Source organism: Octopus sinensis, linkage group LG1, assembly GCF_006345805.1.
Source record: "Octopus sinensis linkage group LG1, ASM634580v1, whole genome shotgun sequence".
Lineage (NCBI taxonomy): Eukaryota > Metazoa > Mollusca > Cephalopoda > Octopoda > Octopodidae > Octopus > Octopus sinensis.
In genome coordinates this window covers 191,505,414-191,530,151 of record NC_042997.1, presented here as the reverse complement: position 1 = coordinate 191,530,151, position 24,738 = coordinate 191,505,414, and the positions used below count along the sequence as shown (strand labels likewise).

Sequence of the window (24,738 nt, the reverse complement as noted above, 5' to 3'; positions counted from 1 at the left end):
ACTTAACTGGTATTTATTCTATCAAATCCAAAAGGATAAAAGGCAAAATCAACCTTAGCGGAATTTGAGCTCAGTGTAAGCCAGAAGAAATGCTAGCAAGCATTTTGTCCAGCATGGTAGCAAATTAGCCAGCTCACCACTTTACTAATAATAATAATAATAATAATAAATAACAAGAGTAATCAGAAAGCACAAACCTCTGCCAAGGCAATACTAACGTCCTCTCAATGATTAGCCTGAGATGATTTTTAAAATGAGAATATCTGAAATAAACTCAACAGCTCTCACAAACAAGAATACTAAAAATGAACCCAACCGCTCTCAAAAATTAAGCAAAAAAAAAAGCAGGAAAAATAATCCAGAATCCTTGTCTGGTACCGGTTTGATCCAAAATCTAATCAGCTTGTGTCAGTCATGAGGCCAAACCTCCCTGAAAGTTTCACCCAAATCCATCCAGTGGTTCTTGTCCACAAACAAACACAACTGAAAACAATACCTTCGCTAAGGCAGAGGTAATAATAATAATAATAATCCTTTCTATTGGAAGCACAAGGCCTCAAATTTGGGGAAAGGGATTAAGTCAATTACATCGACCACTAAGCATTTCATCCAGTGTGCTCATGATTCTTCCGGCTCATTGCCTTAATAATAATAACGGTATGGTTGATGAAAATGGTTTACATTGTGCCAATAATTGTTGATACCCTAGTTACAGTGAGAAAAGAAATTTTAAAAGTGGTTGGATAAGATCGGCAGAAAAATGAAAAAAGACCTGGCAGTGTAAAGAGTCTCTGCTAAGTCCCCAAGACTTGAAAAGAACATACCACCTTAGTTGACAGGAAGCTGGTACATTAATGACACTTCCAGCTACAAGCTGAATAAGTCAGATGTTAATAATGATAATAATAATAAATTAGGCATAACGCCAGCACTTTCGAGGAGAGGTAATTAGTCAATACTATTGACTCAGTACTTGACCTGTACTTTATTTTATTGACCTTGAAAGGATGAAATGCAAAGTTGGCCTATATAGTATTTGAACTCAGAACATATTCAAATCCTGCTGAGGTCAACTTTGTCTTTCAACTTTTCATGTTAATGCAATACAATACCAATCAAATAGTAGAATCAATGAAATTGACTGGCTTCCTCCCTGCCTAACCTTAAAACAATTATTATTGTTTTCGTTTTTGGATTTGGTTTGCAAGATTCTTTATATGAGTTCGTGTGTTGAAGCATATTCTGTTGTGTCTGGGGAGAGCCATTTTCTTTTTGTGCCTTATTATGTAACACACTCACCGGTAAAATTTCCACTTATTTCTTATTTTTATTTTCCTAAAATTTTCGTTGCGTCTTGCAACCTTTATTGCAGCAATTATTATTATTATCATTACTGTCATTATTGATTGGGTGTTGATCTTTGGACAAAGCACTTTGCAGTATTTAGCTATGCCTAATTTCAAATACCATCAAGTTAACATTTCCTTTCTTCAAATTCCTCTGAAGTCGACTTTGCCTTTCATCTTTTGGGAGTTGATATATAAGTACTGGTCAAGCACGGGGGGTTAACATAACCAACTAGCTTCCTCCCCACCCACATTTCAGGCTTTGTGTATTTAGTAGGAAGCATTGGTGAGCTGGCAGAATAATTAATACACTGCATGCTGGGCAAAATGCATAGCAGTATTTTGTCGGTCTTTATGTTCTGAGTTGAAATCCCACTGAGGTCAACTTGGCCATTCATCCTTTCGGGGTCAATAAAATAAGTACCAGCTAAATACTGGGGTTGATGCAACCAACTTAACCCCTCTCCAAAAGTTGCTGGTCTTGAGCTCAAATTTGAAGCCATTATTTTGATTTTGATTTGCGATCTCTCTCCCCTGCACTTCCCTCAGGTTGGGCAACCATGTATCTTCTTTGCAGTAGTACACCTGTTTCTGTCTTCATTCCTGATCTTTCACTCTCTGGCTTGGTAACCTTGTACTTTCTCTTCAGCAAGACACCTATATCTGTCTCTTTTCGTCATCACCTCTTCCAATACCTTCTTCCCTCTTAAAAGTTTTTGTCTTGCAAGTACTTGATTCATACTCTTATTGCAATGATCCTTCAATTTATCTCAGCTCTGTAAAAGAACTCATAAGATTAAGCCTCCAATCACGATACCCTTAAAGCCAGGAACTTTTCAGCACCCCACCATATATTGCTAGGGCATGGGTTACAAATGACATGGAACAAAATAATAACAATACCTGAGATGCTGTAGGATTGAAATATATGAAAATACCCCCAATATATATATGCCAGCATTGAAAAGTAGTCTCAAAGACGCTGGTGGCAAGGATCACCATTGTCTTATTCTATAATGGCTTTAAAAAGGTTACCGTAAATCCTCGAGTATAATCCGCATTTTTCCCCAAAAATTTAAAGGTCAAAATCCCTAGTGCATACTATATACGAGGTTAAAAAGGAAAAATATTTTCTAAGCAATGTCCGAGTCTATTTGCTGTCCGGCAATGTTTATTGAGATGCATTTTGTGATGTTGGACGTGAAAATACCTTAAGCTAAGCCTGAAAGCAATGAAGTCATAAAAGCATCACCCATAACTTACAGTAAGCAACATTTATTAAAATAAAAGTATTCAGAACACAGAATAACATGTAACAAAAATAATTTGCAAACATATTTACATTCCCATATAACAGTTAAGAACACCACCATTATTGTATTACGCATGCGTGGAAGTGTTTGTTCGAATAGGTGCTGCTGGCTTAATTACGCACAACTCAAGTTAGAGAAGGGGTGTGTATTAAACACAAGGTTTAGGTTTTTCAGAGGTACAGCCCCCTAAAAATCCACTGCATATTATACTCAAGGGCAGACTATACTCAAGGATTTACGGTATTTACATAATATCACATTATCAGTTTCAGTGAAACTCTTGTTTAAAATGATTATTGTGAAATTTGTATTGCTTTCTTTCATGTTTTCTCTCTCTTTGTTTCATACTATATTATATTTCTGTTATGAAGATGAAGAGAAAATGGCTCAATATGCACAAGAAGAAAGACAAATCAGGGAAGAGAATTTGCGGTTACAGCGCAAACTTCAGATGGAGATGGAGCGGCGAGAGAGCCTATGTAGGCATCTTTCAGAAAGTGAATCCAGTCTTGAAATGGATGATGAAAGGTAAAACATCTTGTTTCTCTGACTTATCAAACAAGTCATTTTGTGTGTGTGTTTAAAATGTATGTCAGCAAACAATAAAGATGGCTATCTTGTGTTGGTGATGTCTGGGGTTGTAGAGTTGAACTTTGTATTTTTGTGACTTGTTCAATTGTCATTAAAATGGGTCCCAGTAATTCTGCCCCACTATGAACCACTCTTTTCTTAAACAACAAATAGTAAATTTAAAATAATAATAATAATAATAATGAAATGTTTGTATACAGTGCTCAGGTGCACCACAACTTGTCAGAAAGTGTGTATAAAGTGTATGCAGTAATGTACAAATGTCTGGAAAGCGAACAATGTATGAGTCAGATACATGCTTGTGTGTGTATGGAGGGGAGGAAATCAGGTGTAGTGTTGGTGAATCTCAGAAAGCATGGAAGTTTTGAAGGATGCAGTGCTCCGACAACTAACAACCGATGCCAGCAGTTTGTTCCAGACTTCAGCAATTCTTAGCGTGAAAAAATGTTTCCTAAAGTCATGGGAGCTGTGCTGTTTTCTGACTTCGTAAACATGTCCACAGGTGTTAGACAGGTGGAGTTTTTGAAAAGGTGCTCAGTTATTGTTTGTAAGATGGTTGATAATTTTATGGGTGTCTGCCAAGTCAGCTGCCAGGTAGAATCACATGTCCTAAGGTTTGATGATGTCATTCATAACTCAGTGATGCATTTTCCCCATGCATTGTCTATAAGAATTTCTCTCCTGAGAATTACCACAGCAAAAGTCTTTCCATGTTTGAGTGTACATCATCATCATCATCATCATCGTTTAATGTCCATTTACCATGCTAGCGTGGGTTGGACAGTTTGACCGGGGTCTGGGAAGCCAGAAGGCTGCACCAAGCTCCAGTCTGATCTTGCAGTATTTCTAAAGCTAGATAGCCTTCCTAACGCCAACCACTCTGTGAGTGTAGTGGGTGCTTTTTATGTGTCACTGGCACAGCGGCCAGAGGAGGCTGGAAACGGCCATGATTGGTTGGTGCTGTTTATGTGCCACCGACACGGAAGCCAGTCAAGGTGGCACATAACACATCATCATCATCATTTAATGTCTGTTTTCCATGCTTGTATTGGTTGGATGGTTTGACAGGAGCTAGCCTAGCTCCAATTGTCTATTTTCGCATGGTTTCTATGGTTGGATGGCCTTTCTATTGCCAACTACTTTACAGTGTAACTGGGTGCTTTGTATGTGACACCAGTATAAGTACTTTTTATGTGACATTGGCACCAATACACATATTTCAGTCAACACTGCTTTGTGTACCTCTAGTTAAGAAGTAGTAGCAATCATAACAGTTGGAGCTGCCGCAAGGGACTAGGTCTGGGAATGTTACCTTCAAGACAGGAACTTTTCACTTAGTCATCTCTCCCCTCACTCATTTGGGACTCAACCTAAGCATTGGTCTTGGGAACCCTTTAGTACTTTAATTGCTTTTTGCCTTTTTTTTTTTTTTAAATCATTTTTATTTTTTACTGAGTCACCATATGTTTCTTCATGGTAGTTTCAATAGGATGGCTGAACCTACTAGAAACAGCTGTAAAAAAATCTCCCTTGAATCATACCATATTATGCTTCATCTTAAAAGGAGACTTGTTGGACAGCATAGTCCTGCATTAAAAAACAATATATAAAAAATGGGATAATTATAATCATGGCTTGAATAACTTTAATAGTTCTATATTTAAGAGATGAGGAATTATGTACATTATTTACATTTGACGGATATTTGACCTCATCTTGTTTGTTGTTAATACAACATTTCAGCTGATGTACTCTCCAGCCTTCATCAGATGTCTTGGGGGAATTTCAAACTTGGGTTCTCATTCCTAAGGTATTTTTCCAATGTTATTATCATTATTCAGGTCACTACCTGGAATCGAACTTGGAATCGTGGGGTTAGTAGCCTGCACTCTTAACCATTACACCATATGCCCAGGTTCAAAATTCCCCCAGGACACCTGATGAAGGCTGGAAAGTACATCAGCCAAAATGTTGTGTTAACAACAAACAAGATGAGAACAAATATCCGTCAAATGTGAATAATATTGAATAGCTTTAATCATAAGAATTGCTCGATCAGGGCTGACTATATGCTAAATATCAACAGATGCCTGACAAGTGCTGAACCTTAACAGAAGAAACCCTGCCTGCTAATAGTTTTGCTTTTAAATTTTGTTTATTCACCATTTATACCTGGCTGGTTTGCTGAGTGTGGACTGCGTAAGATGAAAATGCTTTTAACGTTTGATTTTTTTTTTTTTCCCTATATTTTAGACATTTTAGACATGCTTTTAACGTTTGATTTTTTTTTTTTCCCTATATTTTAGACATTTCAATGAAATGACAAAGCAACATGACATGTCGAGTAGTCAAGGTCATAATGTCCGTCCACGAACAGTGTCCAGTCCAATACCGTATGCTTCACCAACCACATCCCGACCATTGTCTCCTGGTATATATACTTACAGTTACTTATTACTAAAAAAAGACTTTTTTTTACTTCTTGAGTAATTTATGTGTTTTTATATAAACACACAACGGAAGGGTGGGGTGTACTCCATACAAGTTTGTTGTGTTGTTGCTCTCTTGTTGTTGTTGTTGTGTGATTTATTTTTTATTGTTGTTGCTGCTGGGTTTTCATTGTTAGCTTTGTTGATGTTGTTTGGTATGTTTGTTAGTTTTAGAAATGTCGTTATTAACTAAAGTCTATAACTGTTATGGTCGTAAAAATTTCTCTCTTGTTCACATTTATTCCGAATGAATTTGATCCTTATTTTTTTTTTTATTTTTTAAATCTTTTCACTTTTCTCTGGTCTCATTTGCATAATTAGCACCATTACTACAGCAAAGATGCACACAGAATTAATTGCCTATCACCTGGCTTTGTTCAGACTCACTCTTTATTTGCCTGATATTTGCTCATTTGATATATATTTATTACAAGTTTTGGAAAAAAAAAAATTTTTTTTTTAAATAATTTTTCATCTCCTGCATTGATTATTATTATTATTATTAGATTGCTACCACAATAAAACCTTTCTATTTTACATTTATTTATTTATTTTTATATGTTTCCCATTTTCCTTTTATATGGGAATTTAAAAACTGATGTCTGTTCTAAAATTACAGGCATTCCCAAGTGGATTATATTCACTCTCTCTTCTATTTCTCATTGATATCGTGTTCGAGAATCTTCTGACAATCATTTTCTCAAACACGGATTTGTAATAAATAAAAAAATGTACCCCCCCCCCCCCCGCCCTTTAAAGCTTCTTCAGATATTATACAAACATCATAATGTACACTATTGTCCACAATCATTATATTGTAATCAATCTGCCTAGATTTTAAGAAAATAGTCATTTCGTTTCACCAAAATATGTTGAGGATGGGTTGGTATTCAGCTATGAAAATCTGAGCCCCAGTAATCCACATTGGCAAAACTTTATCATTTGTATCTACAGTGTTCTCTCATTACTGCCACCATATTTATATCAGTTAAATTAGGTGTTTGTATGTATATATATATATATATATATATATACACACACACACACACGTGCGCACATACACACACTTTTGTTTATGTTGGAGAAATGAGAGGAGGAATGCTTGTTACTTGTTATAGAGGATTGTTTGTTTTTTATGAGCTTGTCTCATAACTCAAGTTTCCCACTGCTGCATTCTCATTTGAAGATCACAATGGTGTGAGGTTCAACTTGAGACAAATGCTCAGTTTTAGTTTCAATAAAAAGCTATATATACATATATATATCAAATTTGATGACTGGTATCCGTTCTAGTGGAGCACTAAGAGCACCATCCGAGTGTGATCGTTGCTAGAGCAGCTGACTGGCTTCCGTGCCGGTGGCACGTAAAAAGCACCATGCAAGTGTGATCGTTACCAGCGTCACCTTACTAGCACTTTTGCCGGTAGCACATGAAAAAAACATTTGAGTGAGGTCGTTACCATTGCTGCTGGACTGGCTCCTGTGCAGGTGGCACGTAAAAAAACACCATTTGAGCATGGTCGTTGCCGGTACTGCTTGACTGTCCCTCGTGCCGGTGACATGTAAAAGCACCCACTAGACTCTCGGAGTGGTTGGCATTATGAAGGGCATCCAGCTGTAGAAACTCTGCCAAATCAGATTGGAGCCTGGTGCAGCCATGTGGTTCGCCAGTCCTGAGTCAAATCGTCCAACCCATGTGAGCATGGGTTGGGCCTCACAGAGGCAATGATGAAAGACCAAGACCTCTGGAGATATGCTGTGACTGCGAAGACCCAACAAATGACATGAGTTTGTGGCTGTTTCCTGCACCAGCTTCACATAGAAGCCCCAACCCATCCAAAGTACCTTGGATCATAGGGTGACCTGCTGTGCTTGAGGAGACCTATTGAGTCAAGTATATCAACATCAGCATCAAAAAATCAAATGGAAATTGTAGTTGTGATACCTGTGGCAGTGGCATGTAAAAAGCACCATCCGAATGTGGCCGATGCCAGTGCCGTCTTGACTGGCTTCCATGCCGGCAGCATGTAAAAAGCACCTACCGATCGTGGCCGTTGCCAGTCTCGCCTGGCACCTGTGCTGGTGGCATGTAAAAAGCACCCGCTACACTCACGGAGTGGTTGGCATTAGAAAGTGCATCCAGCTGTAAAAACACTGCCAGATCAGATTGGAGCCTGGTGCAGCCTCTTGGCTTCCCAGACCCCGGTCAAACCGTCCAACCCATGCTAGCATGGAAAACGGACATTAAATGATGATGATATATATATATATATATATATAATATATATATATATATATATATACATACATACATACACATACATACACATATATACGACGGGCTCCTTTCAGTTTCCATCTACCAAATCCACTCACACGGCTTTGGTCGGTTCGAGACTATAGTAGTAGACACTTGCCCAAGGTGCCATGCAGTGGGACTGAACCTGGAACCATGTGGTTCGTAAGCAAGCTACTTACTACACAGCCACTCCTACGCCTATAGTAACTATTCTATAAGAAGTTATCTTTGCTCACCTCCTTTGTACATAACCAGCAAAACCGAACACCTTGTTTCTTTATTGCTACCTGACATTCTACTCGACCAGGCACCACTGGGTGAAATATGGTAAACCTCAGGTGTCTGAACAAACAGCAGCAGCAATGTTTGAATGACCTGCAGAGATGAAACTTAATTAACTGATGTTCCCAAATATCTACACCACACAGTACAAACTGTTACTGAAAGCAGAGATGAAACTTAATTAATATATATTTTCAAATATCTACACCTCGCTATACAAACTGTTGTTGAAAATATTGTTTTTATTATGCAGAGTTTATTGCTTCCACTACTTCTACATTAGTTTCGTTTTCTGTAGCTTATTACTGTTTAGATAAAACATGCTTGTAAAAAAAAATAATGTTCTTTGGCCTGAAGCTTTACATAAAGCATGCTTGTGCAAAGTTTTCCTGTAGCTTGCAGCTTCAATAAAACATGCTTGTGCAAAGTTCTCTGTAATTATTTTCTTCTTAAAAAAAAAGAAAGACAAAAAGTGAAAGAGGTCGGGTACTATGTGAAATCAAGTATCGGTCATGCGATACCGTTCTTCAGTCTTCATCCTTCAGTTGCCGCTATGTAAATTGATTAACCCAGAATGTTAGATAAACAAAGGTTTGATTGTTTAAACAAACATTATTTTTGGTAATAGTATTAGTGTAGGTAGCTATAAAGTGATATGTTTACTGATATTGCGATTTTTCTTCATCTGTAGTCTTGAATTCCCCACGTGTATTACAATGTGCATTATGTTTTGGTAAGTTGAGGTAACCTCTCAGAAAACAAAAAAAAATTTTGAAATATTAAAAAATAGTACTTAATCAGTGTTTTCTACCAAATATAATTCAGATTGTCTCTGGAATTATTGGTTTGGTTGAAATGATGGAGCAAAATTTATTTTTGGAGACAAATACTAAAATGCATTGAACATTAATTTTTTCCCCTCTTTGTTTTTCAACGTTTCTTTCACAAATACTAATAAAGTTAACATCAAGCCAGTTACCAGGATTGACTTATCCGACCTTGTTTTATAATCTACTAACTTGAAATATCTTGAGCATGTAGCTATTATATAAGTGTGTATTAATAAGACTCAGTTATGGTCATACATACTTATATAATTTTGTGACTTTCTGCTAAGGGAACTTTTGCAAGTTAGGTGAGTCTGGGGAATTAGTTATTTAAATAAGAATTGTTAAGAGAAATGTTCTTAATGCTTACATCACTTAAATGTGAAGTGGAAACCCTATTATTAGCTATCTTTCTCGAAATGTATAAAGTTTCTTACTTAGAGCATAATTTGATGGATGCAGACCAACAAAGGAGCATATCTGCATGGTCACTCAGCTTGTTAGAGAGAGCAGTCAGATTCTCTCATCACACTCTGTCTTTTAAAAAAGAATGGGACAGGCATCTTAGATACTGTAATCTTAACTATACAAAATGGTTGGATGATTGATCATGACCTGAAAATCTTTGATTGTAAATACCACCAGTTAAATGGATCCTTCTCCATTATTATATATCCACAGCTATTTTTAACTTCTGGAGTTCAAAATTGATAATCATAATTTTCCTTTTCTAAATTTCAACTAACTTTGGGCTCAAAAATTAGCAACAATTTAGGTCTGATTATTTAATTCTTTTGTGACCATATTTATACCAATACACAGTCTGTGTGATCAGTTTTTGTTCCTTTTTAATAATCAAGAATTTGGGACTAAATTTAGTAAAATAACTAACCTCTTTATTATTAATCTGGTGTTTTGAACACAGTGAAACAAAATGTACTCATAAAAATTGTTTACAATTTTAAATAAACTTGAATAATGGATGATTTTGAATCATAAAACCAGGAAGAGTTCAGGTAACTTGGTATCTAGAGTTGTAGGCAATCATTTTTTCTTTAAATTTAAAAAAATATTTTTTATAATGATGTTGATAATTTAAAGAGCTTCTCTGAAATACAACATGAAGTAATTTTTGCTATAAATATGTTTTATGAAAGAAAAAGAAAAAAAGGTCTCAGTTCAAGCATAATTAGAACCTTGAACTGGTTTCATCTTCAATTCAGTGGATTAATTTGTCAACTGCAGTAATTAGGCATTTAGCTCATCAAAATTTAAGACCTAAATTATTAGGTCCATAAGACCTAAATCATTAGGTTGTTATATTCTAAAATGACTAAACCTAATAAATTGATTGATTTATGGTGTGTCATTGATGTTTCTTCTGTTTTTTAATTGATTGATTAATGAAACTTAATCCTACCTAGTTGAAACTCTGATAGCAGTTTTATCTCACTGACCCTTTAATTGCTAGAAACTATCCAGTTCAGTTCATTGCATAATATTATTTTATGGACGAAAAGTTATCACATGTCATTCTATAATTATTGTGATAATTGCTACATTGCCTTCGTTTTTTTGGTTTTTTTCCTTCTATTAGAGATTCAATTTTCAGTTGCCAAACTGTACATACTTATTTGAGCGCTAATATTATTTATAAGTTTTTGCAAAATAGATCTCTTAAAAAAAGAAAAGAAAAAAAACATAGACTGTCAAATTGAAGTGTTGACTGTTTTGTTGGTTTCTTCTGCGGAATACTTTGCGTCTTGAAGGAAAGAGAAAATGCAACAACAACATTATTTTATCTTAATTATTTTTAACACAACTTTTATTATTGCTGTTACACAGACTGTTATCCCACAAATTGTTTGATCACTTTTGCACCCACCCACACACACACACACACACACTCTTTAAAAACTAATAGTTTGTTAATGATTTCTGCTAATCATTAACTGAATAAGCAAATTAGTTTTCGTAAGTCCATGCAAAATTAGAAGTGGTTTCTACCAAATGTAGCTAGGTATATGTTAAGGATGGCTTTTTAGTCAACAGCCCTTACTGGTAGTTTTGTAATAGTGTTGATTGATAGCGTAGGGATAATTGGTTACAGCTAGGGATATTAGTACATTGGACTACCACTATTTGCTGCATTATTGCACAGTGCCATTACAAATGTATACAAGAACTATAATGCTTTAGTCTTAAGAATATTTTTTTTACCAAACAATTTTAGATGTTACATGGTGGTGAAATAAACTGGATAGTAGTTACTGCCTAAACATTTCTCATCTGACTTCCAAAAAAAAAAAAAAAGTGAAAAAGGTCCATTTAGTAAAATGACTCAAGAAAAATAAGCTTGGCTTAACTACTCAGCTTGTCAGCTGAATGGAACAGAGTGAAGCATTCACTGAAGATAAATGGGCTTGTTAAATTTTGCAAGTTTCAAACTCAAAATTCTACCCGGATTAATTTTGGTTTTCATCTTACCCAGCTGAAAGTTAGGATCAGTAACCTTACAGTTAAAATACAAATAAAAAAGATAAAGGATGAAGATCCTTCTTGAGTCATATTGACTGGTAGGGCCAGTTTCTGTGGCACATATATACCCTCCCAGACAGGACATTGGTCTGTTGCAAGATTACTCATTTTTGCCAGCTGTGAATGGACTGGAACAACGTGAAAATGAAGTGTTTTGCTCAAGAACACAATGCACTGCCTGGTCCAGGAGTTGAAATCACAATCTTACAATCATGAGTCTAACATCCTAACCATTAAGCCATGTGCCTCCACAGGATCCAAATAAAGTATTGGAATTAGGTTTTAACCCTTTAACATTCAGATTGTTTATTCAAATGTAATGCTTTTTGATTCACATTGTTTTGAATTAATCGTGCATTATCTCATAGCTTCAAGATTTCAGTGACATGATTGTTTATTTTTAGAATGACATTGTAGGATAGGTGTGAAAGGCTAGATCTAGCCAGTTTGTACAAAAAGGAGGTAGAATATATGGGCCAGATAGGGCTGGCTATAAGGGTAAATCTTTTCACAGGTTTTGTATTTAAAACACAAAAATATGAAATATTAATTTTCTCTTTGTTTTAATTTTCATCTTGGCATCCACAGAAGTAACAACCATATTTACTATATTCTACATAATTTCTTTTCTAATTTTCACTTGTAATTTTTGCAAAGTTATGAGTCCTGGAATATTTAGACTCCCTCAAAACCATGTGATTTGCAAATTTGTTGAATTAATTATATTTGCACTTCCCCCTTTTTTCTTTTCCTTTTTTTTCCTTCTCCTCTTCCTTTTTAGCTTTCAGTCCACCAAGTCCAATGCGGCGGAATACGCCAGGGAGCCAGCCATCATTCTACACACCCACATTTCTTCCTGGGACCTCTCCCCCAGTTTTCACACACAGTCCAAACGTTACAGTAAGTAACTCTCCTGAGGACCAGTCGTCTTTCTACCCACCTACCTTTCTTCTGGGAAGCTCTCCCCCTGTCTTCGCCTCAGATCTTACGGTAAGTTACCGGTTGGAGGAGCTCAGGGAAGTGTCGCTACTGTTTGTAGTAGATTTTAGGATATAACACGGTTGGCGTTCAATACACAATCAATACAGCCTTGGCTTCCCTAAGTTGTAACACACCTCCTCCTTACATCATTAGGGTGACTTTGTCTAGATCTACTGCTAACAGTAGAACATCTTCATTGACAGCTGAAGGAGAAGTCAACTGAATATTTTCACTCATTTATTCTTCATTTTCAGGAAATCTTTTGTTTTCTGAACCCCTTTTAGATGTTTACTTCTTAATAATTTGAAGAACAAAGAATATATATTTATACATTTAAATATCAACTTGGGGTAAATAGTTTCCACTAATTTTTCTCGTCTCCACGCCGTTTGAAATGTGTTAAAAGTTTAAACTTTCTGAAAAACCTTTGTCAAGTTGCATCTACTCACAGCTATGTAGCCACTAACTCATTCTCAATAAGTTCTCTCTGAATTATCTACAGAGATTTGAATTTCTAATTTAAAAAGTACAACTAATTAATTCTTACAAAACCATTTTCTAAAATATCGAAAGAAGAAACTTAAATGTTTTTTCTTCCTTTTTAGGGACATGAACTAACACATTCTAATACCAAGTGAGATTTGTTAAAGTTCATCAAGTAAAAAATAACAATGCTTTATCTCAAATGCCATCATTATTATTAAAATTGCAGTTCATTATCATTTCTGTATCTATTTCCCTCAGTTGGCTTAATTCTCTTTAAATTCTCTAGTCGTTTATCAACAGAAGAATATATTTAATTGCATCCTAACTCAATGAGTTTCCAGCCAGTATTGAACGCAAGCCTTGTCTTAGTTTTTATCATGAAAAATCAACAAAAGCGAATTCCTGATAGTAAATGTTAATGTTAGCTATTGTCATGTTATCTAGATTGCCTGCAAGTTTTGTATAGCCACTCACTCACTCACTCACCCACCCACCTATTCAACTCTCTATGCAATGTGGTATGTTCTATAGAGATCATGGTATGATATAGTGTTGATTTAGTGAAGTTGTCATGACAATCAATACAACTGTTCTAATTTATCATGATTGTTTGTTATTTTTTTTTTCCCCAACATTTGCTTGTCTTACTTTCTCTCTATTTCAAAGCATTAAGCACTGATAGGTTTAGATTCCATGTATAAATCTTCCTTCTCCCTTTATCTGGAATAGCTAGGTGAGCATGTTTACTTACTTAATTGCACTCTCAGAAATGACATACACTTCATGTATGCATGTGTGTGTGTGGGCATATTAATGTCTGTATATGTATAAATTAAAACCTGTAAACATTGCTTTTGTTTATACTATCATAAACACTACACTTGTCTGATGGCCATTTTGTCCATCCGTTATAAAAATGCTTCTGTCCAGTATGTAGGTCTCTTGGAATATCATAATAGCACATTTTGAATAGACAGCTTTGAGCTTTGTTAGTCTATTATTATTGTTGTTTTCCCACGCGTTCTCTTAATTTTATGCTTCCAAAATAATATTTTTTTTTTACTTGCGAAACCTGCCAAAGCTCCAGTACAAAAATTGTCTTAAATAAAATCTATGATTTGTTTGAGATATGGAAAATCTTGAATGAATTGTTTTGATCTCAAACCACTGTGTTATTATTATTATTAAGGTGGCAAGCTGGCAGAATTGTTAACACACACTGTACCGGATGCTTGGCAGCACTTTGTCCGTCTTTACGCTCTGAGTTCAGATGCCACAGAGGTTGACTTTGCCTTTCATCCTTTAAGGTTCAATAAAATACCAGTTGTGTACTAGGGTTGATGTAATTGATTAGCTCCCTCCACAAAAATGTCAGGCCCTGTGCCTATAGTAGAAAGGATTATTTTTTTTTTATTATTGTTAAGGGAAACTAATGAAAAATGTGTTATTCCTTTCATTAAATTATGACATTATGTGTAACTAATTGCAAAATGTAACGCATTGAAATCTGAAATTCCAGAGTAAATAATGCATAATTAATTAATTAATTCTGAAATTCTGTAACTTATCACTTAATTTAATAAACAATTTTTCATGGTTGGATCTATCAACTTTCATTAATTATGGCCCTAACTAATCTTCTTTCGGACATTTTATACCAAATTTTTAACTATTGTCACTATTTCCATCATAAATAACCTCCCCACTCTCTAAATCCGTTTTCCACTATCATGTTGCTTAATTGCTGTATTTCTTCGTCTTAAATCATGCACTTGTCATATCGCAGTACTATTCTCTCCATCAGAATTAGAAGCTATTTTTTGGAAAAAGTTTCAAATTTTTTTAAGCTGGAATTTTTATTCTGCTATTACAAAACTTGGGACGGTATGCCAAAAACAGGTTCCTGTATTATTGACATAATCTCTTAAATATTCTATATCTTTCCATCAATCCCATGACTATAGCCCATATTTCTATTTCCACACCTCATGTTTTGTTATCTTATATGTACTGATTATACATTGAGTTATTTTCATTTTGTCTTCTGTATTGAATAATTTGATCTGGCAGACCTCATGGACCATCATGTCGACTAAATATTGCCTGCTTCATTTGATGCAGAAAGAAATGTAATTTTAAAGAGGGCCTTAACAAAAATATCTCTTCAGTTTTGGAGCCCCTGTGGGGAATGTCTAGGGATGATAGGAACAGGCCTGATGGCTCAATCCCTTTGTCTCTAGACAAAAACACCTTACATGGGATACTACTGTAAATGATTCTTTAACTCCTTCATATATTCTAAATGTTGCAGTATAAATACAGACCATTGCATCCATGGTTGAACAAAGTTGTATAAGCATTGCCAAATACAAGGTAACTTACAGATTTTGACCCATGGTATTTGAAAAGCTTGGTGAAGCTGGGCTGCTAAACTCAAAGATCTTGACCTCTTTAGTATCGTATCTAACCAAAGTGTCATGTTAGACTATTGAGGGAACATGGCTGGTCCAATGTCTTGACCTTCACGTTTGTTCACAGTGTTGTTGCGAGTGTCTTAGGTTGCTTCCATAGGTGAAAGGTAAAGAGAAATTTTTCAGTCTCCCAACTGCATTTACCAGAGCCTTCTAACATTTGTTTTTATATGTTCTTCAGTACTTGAAACAAATTAAACACTCTTCTATCTTACTCTTGAATTTAGCTTTTCATACAAAACAATTATGTATATATAGCCATTCAGAAACACACAAAGACTGTTAACTTCACTTAAAAGATTTATTTGGTGTCAACGTGTTTGTTGCACCCACTGCAACCTGGTCACTGACACAGTTCCACTAATTTCAGTTTTTTGACACCAAATAATGAATGTTTTAGTGAAGTTAAGTTTTGGTGTCTCTTTCAATGGATGATGCCTTTCATGCTATAATAGCATTAGTTTCAACATTATCAGATCAACTTACTTGCTAGACAAGTATAGCTCTGAAATTTTATTTGTGCATATATATATATATATATATATATATATATATATATATATATATATATATATATATATATATATAGTAGAAATATGTTACGAAAAGAAAATATAAAATACACGTGGAAATGTAAGGGTAAAATATGAAAAATCAACGAAAATGCATATTGCAAATAGAAAAAGGCTATTTATGACAGGTAACGACAAATATATACATTTAGATTGACTGAGGTAGTAATACGAGTCGTAAAAGTCATTATTATGAGATGATTATAAGATGATAATAAAGTAAGAGAACAAAACGAACCAATGGTTTATGCAAAGCTATTCATCGTTTGAACAACACTGGTTAATACAAAAGGTGTATTAACCAGTGTTGTTCAAATGATGAATAGCTTTGCGTAAACCATTGGTCCGTTTTGTTCTCTTACTTTATTATCATCTTATAATCGTCTCATAATAATGACTTTTACGACTCGTATTACTACCTCAGTCAATCTAAATGTATATATTTGTCGTTACCAATCATAAATAGCCTTTTTCTATTTGCAATATGCATTTTCGTTGATTTTTCATATTTTACCCCTATATATATATATATATATATATATATATATATATATATATATATATATATATATATTGGCCTGCTCGCCTAGCCAGCGGGGTGGCGTCATTTGAAGGCTAAAATAATGCGAAGCGCATTGTGACCAGCGATGTGTAGCAACATCTGATAGCCTGATCGGTCACGGTGATATATATATATATCTGTATGTGTGTTGTTTGTATAATTATTTCCATCTTTGTAAATGCTCTGTAATGTGTAATTTTATAGCTAAAGGAGTTGTACTTGTTTAGCACATGATTTGATCTGAGACCAAGTTGAAACTAAAGTTACTACATGGTAGAAGAGCTAATTAATATTACACACAGCTGTGAAATTTTAAGTTTTTCACAAGGTATCAAAATTGCAGTGTCGGTGACTAGGTTATAGTTGTGTAACAGAAATCTTAACTCCTCATAAAATGAAATTTAAAGTGTATTTAATAGTTTTGTTTGCTATTAAATGACATTTCCGCCAAGTAGCTATATTTCAGCTATTTCTATTAAGTTCTGAGTGGTCAAAATACTGCAAACTTCTAGTTAACAACATCATCATCATCATTATCATCATCCGTTCTCCATGCTAGCATGGGTTGGACGGTTCGACTGGGGATCTGGGAAGCCAGAAGGCTGCACCATGCTCCGGTCTTATCTGGCAATGTTTCTAGACTGGAGCCTGGGGCAGCCTTCTGGCTTCCCAGATCCCCGGTCGAACCGTCCAACCCATGCTAGCATAGAGAACGGACGTTAAACAATGATGATGATGATGATGATGAACATATACTAAGAAATTATTAAAATTATCTTGCTTTAAGAATAAAAAGAGACTAATACAACTTCACTGTAAATGGTGTTGATCCTGAAATTTCACTACCTTTATTTGGTCAGTACACACATTTCTTAACAGATTTATCAATTTCAGGTTAGATAATTAGCACTTGCTCTTTACCAAGCAGTTTTCTGGAATTTGTCATTATTATGATCGTCATTTAATGGCATGGGTTGTGGGGTTTGACTGAAAACTGGGGGGGGGGGGTTCTGGTCTGATTTGGCAAGGCTTCTATAGCTGGATGCCATTTCTAATGCCAACTACTCCGAAAGTGTAGTGAGCGTTTTTTACGTCTCACCAACGCAGGTATCATTCACCTGACACCGGCATCAGCCATGACTATGATCTCACTTGGCTTGACAGGTTTACACAAGCATGGTATATCGCCAAAGGTCTTGGTCACTTTTCACTGCCTCCTTGAGGCTCAATGCTCAAACAGTGCTTTTTATGTACCAGTCAGATGGCACTAGCATTATCCACAATTTCACTTGGTCCGACAGGTCTTCACAAGCACAGCATATTGCACAGCATATCTCCAAATGTCTCGGTCACTATGGGCCTTCATACAAAATGAAACTGTCAGTGGTTCCATTGCAGTTTTCCTTTACATTTTGCTCCCTCAAGTTCTTCTCCATCCTGACCCCCCACTTGCCATCCTTCCATCACATTTGGCAACATCACTACCATCTACATCAAGAAGATACGGTCCAGTTTGCTTAACTTGATTTTTGCTCCTTCCGAAATGTTAATTTCCATATACAATAGTAAAATACTCCTCGTCTTTTCTGACTTTCTCTACTTCTTTCTTTCCTCTGAGATCAGTCTGCTTAAAACAAGCTTTTCATTTTGTCATTCATCATCATACGGTTATTCATTAAACATTGTCATGTTGTTTTCCTTCTTGTCCTTTGACAGTATGGCTGTCTACTCAGTTACACATTCACTATTTTTTCTTTCTTCACTAATGAAACTTCCACCTTTTTACTTTTTTTTTTGACACCCTTACACCTAATCTTTCCTTTCCTCCACTTGGTATTTCGCTTCTCTCTACTAACCATGCTGCCACCCACCCGCAAGACTTAACATACACTTGCCACAGTTTTCTTTTAATATTTGTTTTTCTTTAAACCATTCTTCTCATGTGGTTCTCATTTAGCTGCAGAGTTCTTTCCTTTTAGTATCTATCAGGATCCTTCCTCCAGAGATACACCACATTATCATTACGCTTGTTACTCAAAGCCATTTTCTTTGTGTCATTTATGCTTTTAATAGAATACCACCGTTATCTCTGTCATTTTGATTACATTAGAATTCTATTCTGAAATGTCTCAATAACTTACAATCAGTAAGTATGGCTATGCCTTGCTGGAAAACTGTGAGAAAAGTTTTAAAAAAATATATTAAAAATGCATATATATATATATATATATATATATATATATATATATATATATATATAGACCCTGCTTGTATAGTAATAGTAATAGTTTACACAGAAACCCTAAGACTAATTCTTACTCCTTTAATATTTTCTGTTGATTTTAATGTCTAACACAAAACTTTAGTGATTAATATATAAATTTTGTAAATTGGTATTAAAAATACAAAAAGAAGACTACAGTTAAGAGTAATAATAATTACTCTTATAATGTTAATAATAATAATAATAATAATGATAATAATAGAGGCCAACTGTTGAGATGTCAACATCTTAGTGTCCCAGGACTATAACGTAGTAGCGACACACTCTCTCTCTCTGTGCTAGTGGACCAAACTATACTTCCTGCCGATACATTTACCTTTAGATTTGGGTTTGCGAGGATAAGTGGAGCGTGTTTACCCATTACATCTCCCCTCCTATCCCTTCTTTATGCTACTTATATCTTTTACATCGTTATGAATTTATTTTCAATATTTTATTCAAATATTTAACTGTATTGTTTTATTACTATTCTGTTAATTTCATTTTCTTTCCTTTGTTGTTGATTTTATTAAAAAAAAGAAAAGAAAAAGAATTTAAAGTATATATATATATATATTTTTTTTATTTGTAATGTTACGTTTACATTTTTTAATTAATTCGTTGATTAAAAACATGTTGTACCAGAAAAGTTTAGAAATGCATTCGACCTTGTAGAATTATGTGACGGGATAAATAATATAAATAAATCTTCAAATTTGAATACCATTATTGGGGTTACCAAAGCTGGAAGCAATCTAAATACTACTTTGGTTTCGCTTAATTATATGCATGATATATAAACAAATACATACGTACACATACATTTGCACAAAACCATGCAAAAATATATATATATATACACCACACACATGCACATGCACGCACACATGCACATAGAGACCTCCCCCCCACTCTAATGAAAAGTAAGTGCTCTTCACAAGTAAGTGTTATTTCTTTGTTTTATATTTCTAAATATTTTTTGCACATGTCATCAATGTTGAAAGTTTATTTGATTCTGCATGTTTCTTTTTTTATTATCTCTTATTCATTGTTTGATTTTTCCATGTTGTAATAATCATTACTGTTTTAAAAGTCCATTAGTAAATATTCCAAACTCCTATAAGGGTGATTAATAAATGCATTGCATTTACTTTTTCTTCGTTATTAATCAAGGAAACCAATTTTAAAGTAACGAAGAGTCGTTGTGTTCAGTCAATTTTTGTGTGATAATTTCAATTGTGTCTCTGGTAGGCAGGCTAGAATTTTTGTTTCATGAGCTTCTGATAGAGAAAGTGTTGACATTTTTCTTCTTTTTTATTTTTTTACAGCATCAGTTCCTAGGTATTTTTAGGGAAATCTTAACTGGATTAACCTAGTTATATATATATTAACTAGTGATACAAATGTTGTATCACCTGATGATATGATACTGCTATTTATTATGTTTTTGTTTATTGGCAGGTGTGCAAGCAAGTGTTGAAGGGGCTTAAACATTTTAAGGGTTGTTTGGGGGTTTGTTTCAATCTTCATTAATTTAGCTCCATCATGACCCCCTTCCATTAGCAATTTGCAACATTTCTTTGTTCATCATGTTTTCTCATATTTTCATATTAATTTGTTGCATTCAGTAGGCAGTTCATCTGATAACCACTTGATTTCTAATCAAATCAATCATCTGATTGGTCAAAGCTATACACACACACACATATATGTGGAGGTGCAATGGCCCAGCGAACTTGCAGTCGTAGGATCATGGTTTCAATTCCCAGACCGGGCGTTGATAGTGTTTATTGTGCGAAAACACCTAAAGCTCAACAAGGCTCCGGCAGGGGGGGTGTACTCTTTCGCCACGACTTTCTTTCACTCTTTCTTCTGTTGGCCTACTCGCTTAGCCAGCGGGGTTGTGTCATTTGAAGGCTAAAACAATGCAAAGCACATTGCGACCAGCAATGTGTAGCAACATCTGATAGCCTGGTCGGTCACGGTAATATATATATATATATGAAAATATAAATATATAAAAATGAAGGTTTACATAATGGATGCATTTCCTATTATATATTATGCAAACCTGAAACATATTAAGTGATTTCAAAATATCATTATTTGATTTGACTTCATTATTACAACTAGATACACACACACACACACACCCATAGAGGGTAGTTCTCTAAATATTTTTGTACTTTATACCAGCTTTCTGGTCTTCAGTTTAACAAAATCATGAATTTCCTGACATTTTAGATTCAATTTTCCCATGCTATCATGGTTGGGAATTTTGTTATTTTTTAATTTTTTAGTTGTAACCCCTTCTTTCTACTAACCACCCAATCATAAAGTATTTTATTTAGTCATCAAACTAGGGTCAATCACAATGCATGATGGCTAAAGGCAAATCTAAACTTCTTACAATGTTGTTAGAAATCTACCACTTTACCTTACAGCTATAGAGCTAGGCTTTAGATTATTCCTTCCAATGAAAATAAAGCCAAACATCATTTATGATTGTCAGGAAATTTCTCTCAGTTCCAATGTAATCTTTATACAACAAGGTTTTAACCACCACCTTTTCATTCAACAAAATTTTGTTGCTTAGGTTATTTTGTAATATGCTTAGTGCTCTCTTAACCTATTTACCTTAGCAAGCAAAATAGGACTTCCTCTCAAAAACATCTGGTTATTGATTTAATGAATTTAAAATCTGAATCACATCCAGCCTCTTGTTCTTTGCGAAAGTAAGCAGCTGTCAGATTATCCAAAAGTCTTGTAACTTGATTCACTGCTTCAAGTTGCTTTGAAAAGTATAACTGAAAAACCACTTTGGAAAGTGATTCTTTCAAGAAGTTCCTCCAGATCCCGAATACTTTGCCAAATTCCTAAACATCAATTATTCTTTTGTAGTTTCCTTCTAAGAGATTTTATCCAAGTGGGGTTTCTATAAACCTCAACTATATAGGTACAGGCATGGGTATGTGTGTCTGTAACCACATGATTTCAGGTTCAATCCCACTGTACGGCACCTTGGGGAAATGCCTTTTATTATAGCATCAAGTCAACCAATGCCTTATGAGCAAACTGTGGAAGCCTGAAAAAAATATATATGTGTATGTATGTAAATGTGGATCTATGGTAGAAAATCTCAAAACAGTATATCCACTTTAAGTAAGACATACAGAATACTATTCTGAACCAATACTGCTTCTTTTGCTAGTAATGAATGTCTGTGTATTTGTTACCCCCACATACTCACACACACCCTGACAACCAGTATTGGTTTGTTCACTTCCTTCATAACCTAGCATTTCAGCAAAAGAGACTGATAGACTAAGAACTACCACTGGGGTCTCTTTGCTTGGTTAAACCTTTCAGGGCTGTGCTGCAGCGTGGCCACAGCCCAGTGACTGGAACATATAAATCGTATCTCACCACTGGTGTTTCTATCATGTTTCTTTAGTCATTTGCTTCTAAACCATCCATCCAGATGTTGATCTCCACCTTGTGTGGTGATATTTTTGAAGTTTTCCAGTTATTGGGACACAACTGGGAAAAATCATTTTCATAGCCACAAAAGAAATTGAACTCAGCACTCTTCGCTGACAAGCCACTTCTCAATCTTACAATGTTGTTGCTATTCATAACGCACAGTTCATCCCACCTAGTACCTACCTGTTTTTAGTTGTAAGTCAAGGTTCTTGTCCATAGACATAACACAGTGGCAGCCTCCAGGCTGGTTGTACTGGACTCCTTCTACGGCTGTCTATCTCTGGTCAGTCATGGCTATGCAGGTCCTATATAGCAAGTGAGATCATCTTGTCATTGGTCGGCCTCTTCATCTTGTCCATTCTATCACTCTGATTGTGCATGTTATCCTTCAGTCATGTGATGTGACCATCCCATCTATATTTGTCCAAGAATCATCAAGGAGAACAAATATAGATGTACCTTACAATGTCCACTCAAACATTTTTGCTCTCCCTACCAAGGTAGAGTTTTTCTATTTTTAAGTCTTTGCCTATCTGAATACTATACATTTTTCTTACCAGAATAAAAATCATCATACTCTTCATTTCCTCACCTCATTATACGACTGTAGGTGGAGATTTCTGAGCAGTTTCTTAAATTGCTGAAAATGTTAGGCTAGGATTCATAACGAGAAAAATTAAAGAATAAAGCTGTTTGCATATTTCATCTTTAATTTGCTTCTAAACCTGGAATTCTCTTTAATTTTCGTCAATCTACAATGTCTGTTATTGGTTATTCCTGGCCCTTCAGTCCAATCAGTCACTCTAGTATGTACAATATCTGTCACCAGAATCACATAACTATGAGAATACTATCTTTAGTTTGTTTTGATTCTCTACATTAGTATTATCTTGAACAATTTATACCGGAACTGTCTTCTTTAATTTAGCATCAGATGGGATTTAACTTCATACAACAAATTCAACCAGTTGCTCAGGATTCATCATTGAAATGCTTAAAAATGTCTTTTGTTTCAGTCATTGTACTGCAGCCTTGCTGGAGCACTGCCTTGAAGCATTTTAGTCAAGCAAATCAATCCCAATACTTCATTTAAAAAAAAAAAAGCTTAGTATTTATTTTAGCGCTCTCTTTTGCCAAACTGCTAAGTTTTACGGCATATAAACACACCAACACCAATTGTTAAATGGTGGTGGGAGACAAACACAGATACAAAGATATTCACACACAGATGTATAAAGCAGAGGATTTTTTCAGTTTCTGCCTGCCAAATCTACCCACAAGGCTTTGGTCAGCTTGAGGCTATTGTGGAAGACTCTTGCATTGAACCCAGAACCATGTGTTTCTTGGGAAGCAAACTTCTTACCACACAGCCATGCCTGCACCTATACATGTTGCCATTGCTGCAGGGCAGATTGTTTACAAAGGACATAAACATGACATCATCGTCCCTCAAATGGTTCCATGCAAAGATATGCAGAAAGCGGGCCCACATGAAATACAGGCCATAAAAGAAGATACTTGCCTAAGGTGCTACACTTTGGGATGGAACCTAAAGGCTTGGAGTTAGGAAGTATCCAGATCTTCGTAATATGTAAGAATATGTGTGTATGTGCTCCAGCATGGCTGCAGCTCTTGAGCTGAAGCTAGTTAATGAATTATGTATTCTATTCATTACCTTCTTTGTTCTTCGAGTTTTAATTACAAACTTCTAATCTAGCCAAATAGCGTGTAGAGATTATCTCCCTTACATTGGTCACTTGGCCATACCACATATTATCTGTGTGTGTGTGTATATATATATATATATATATATATAGGCAGATAGACATGAATTTCATTAAAGCATGTGGTTTTATCAGAGTACCTCTTCAGTGATTCATTCCCCTCACCTCCATGATTTTTTACATAATTTTATAGAAAGGCTATTACTTTAGTTATTGCTTATTGAGTACCTTTGTAGGTTAAATGTACATTGATTGCTCTTTTCCTGTTTGTCTTGGAGTGAAAAGCTAAGCCTTGGTAACATTAGATGCTAATAGGTGGCTTTCTTGTCAATCCACTAATTTGGTATGTAAGTAAAGGAGCCACGAGTTATCTCCTTTGGACAGTTTGGCTTTTGTCTTCCTAATTATTTATCAATTATTTTTTAGTAATAGTATTGATTTCAGTGATGGTATGGAGATTTAAGTCCATGCATTGTTGGTATTCTGTCCTCTCTATATATATACATTCCAG

At 35.1% G+C, this 24,738-nt stretch overlaps 1 protein-coding gene across 4 annotated transcripts in view; it reads left to right on the top strand.

Moving 5' to 3' along the window:
• LOC115218200 (coiled-coil domain-containing protein 6) overlaps positions 1 to 24,738 on the top strand; it is a 191,333-nt gene that overhangs the window by 164,565 nt on the left and 2,030 nt on the right. The window contains exons 6-8 of one of the 4 annotated variants that reach the window (XM_029787947.2): positions 3,031 to 3,187; positions 5,557 to 5,681; positions 12,467 to 12,675. In XM_029787947.2, coding sequence (XP_029643807.1) covers positions 3,031 to 3,187; positions 5,557 to 5,681; positions 12,467 to 12,675 — 491 coding nt within the window. Of the gene's footprint in view, positions 1 to 3,030; positions 3,188 to 5,556; positions 5,682 to 9,011; positions 9,689 to 12,466; positions 12,676 to 24,738 lie in introns of those variants that run through there. The other 3 variants (XM_029787948.2, XM_036507855.1, XM_029787949.2) reach the window with 3 other exon arrangements.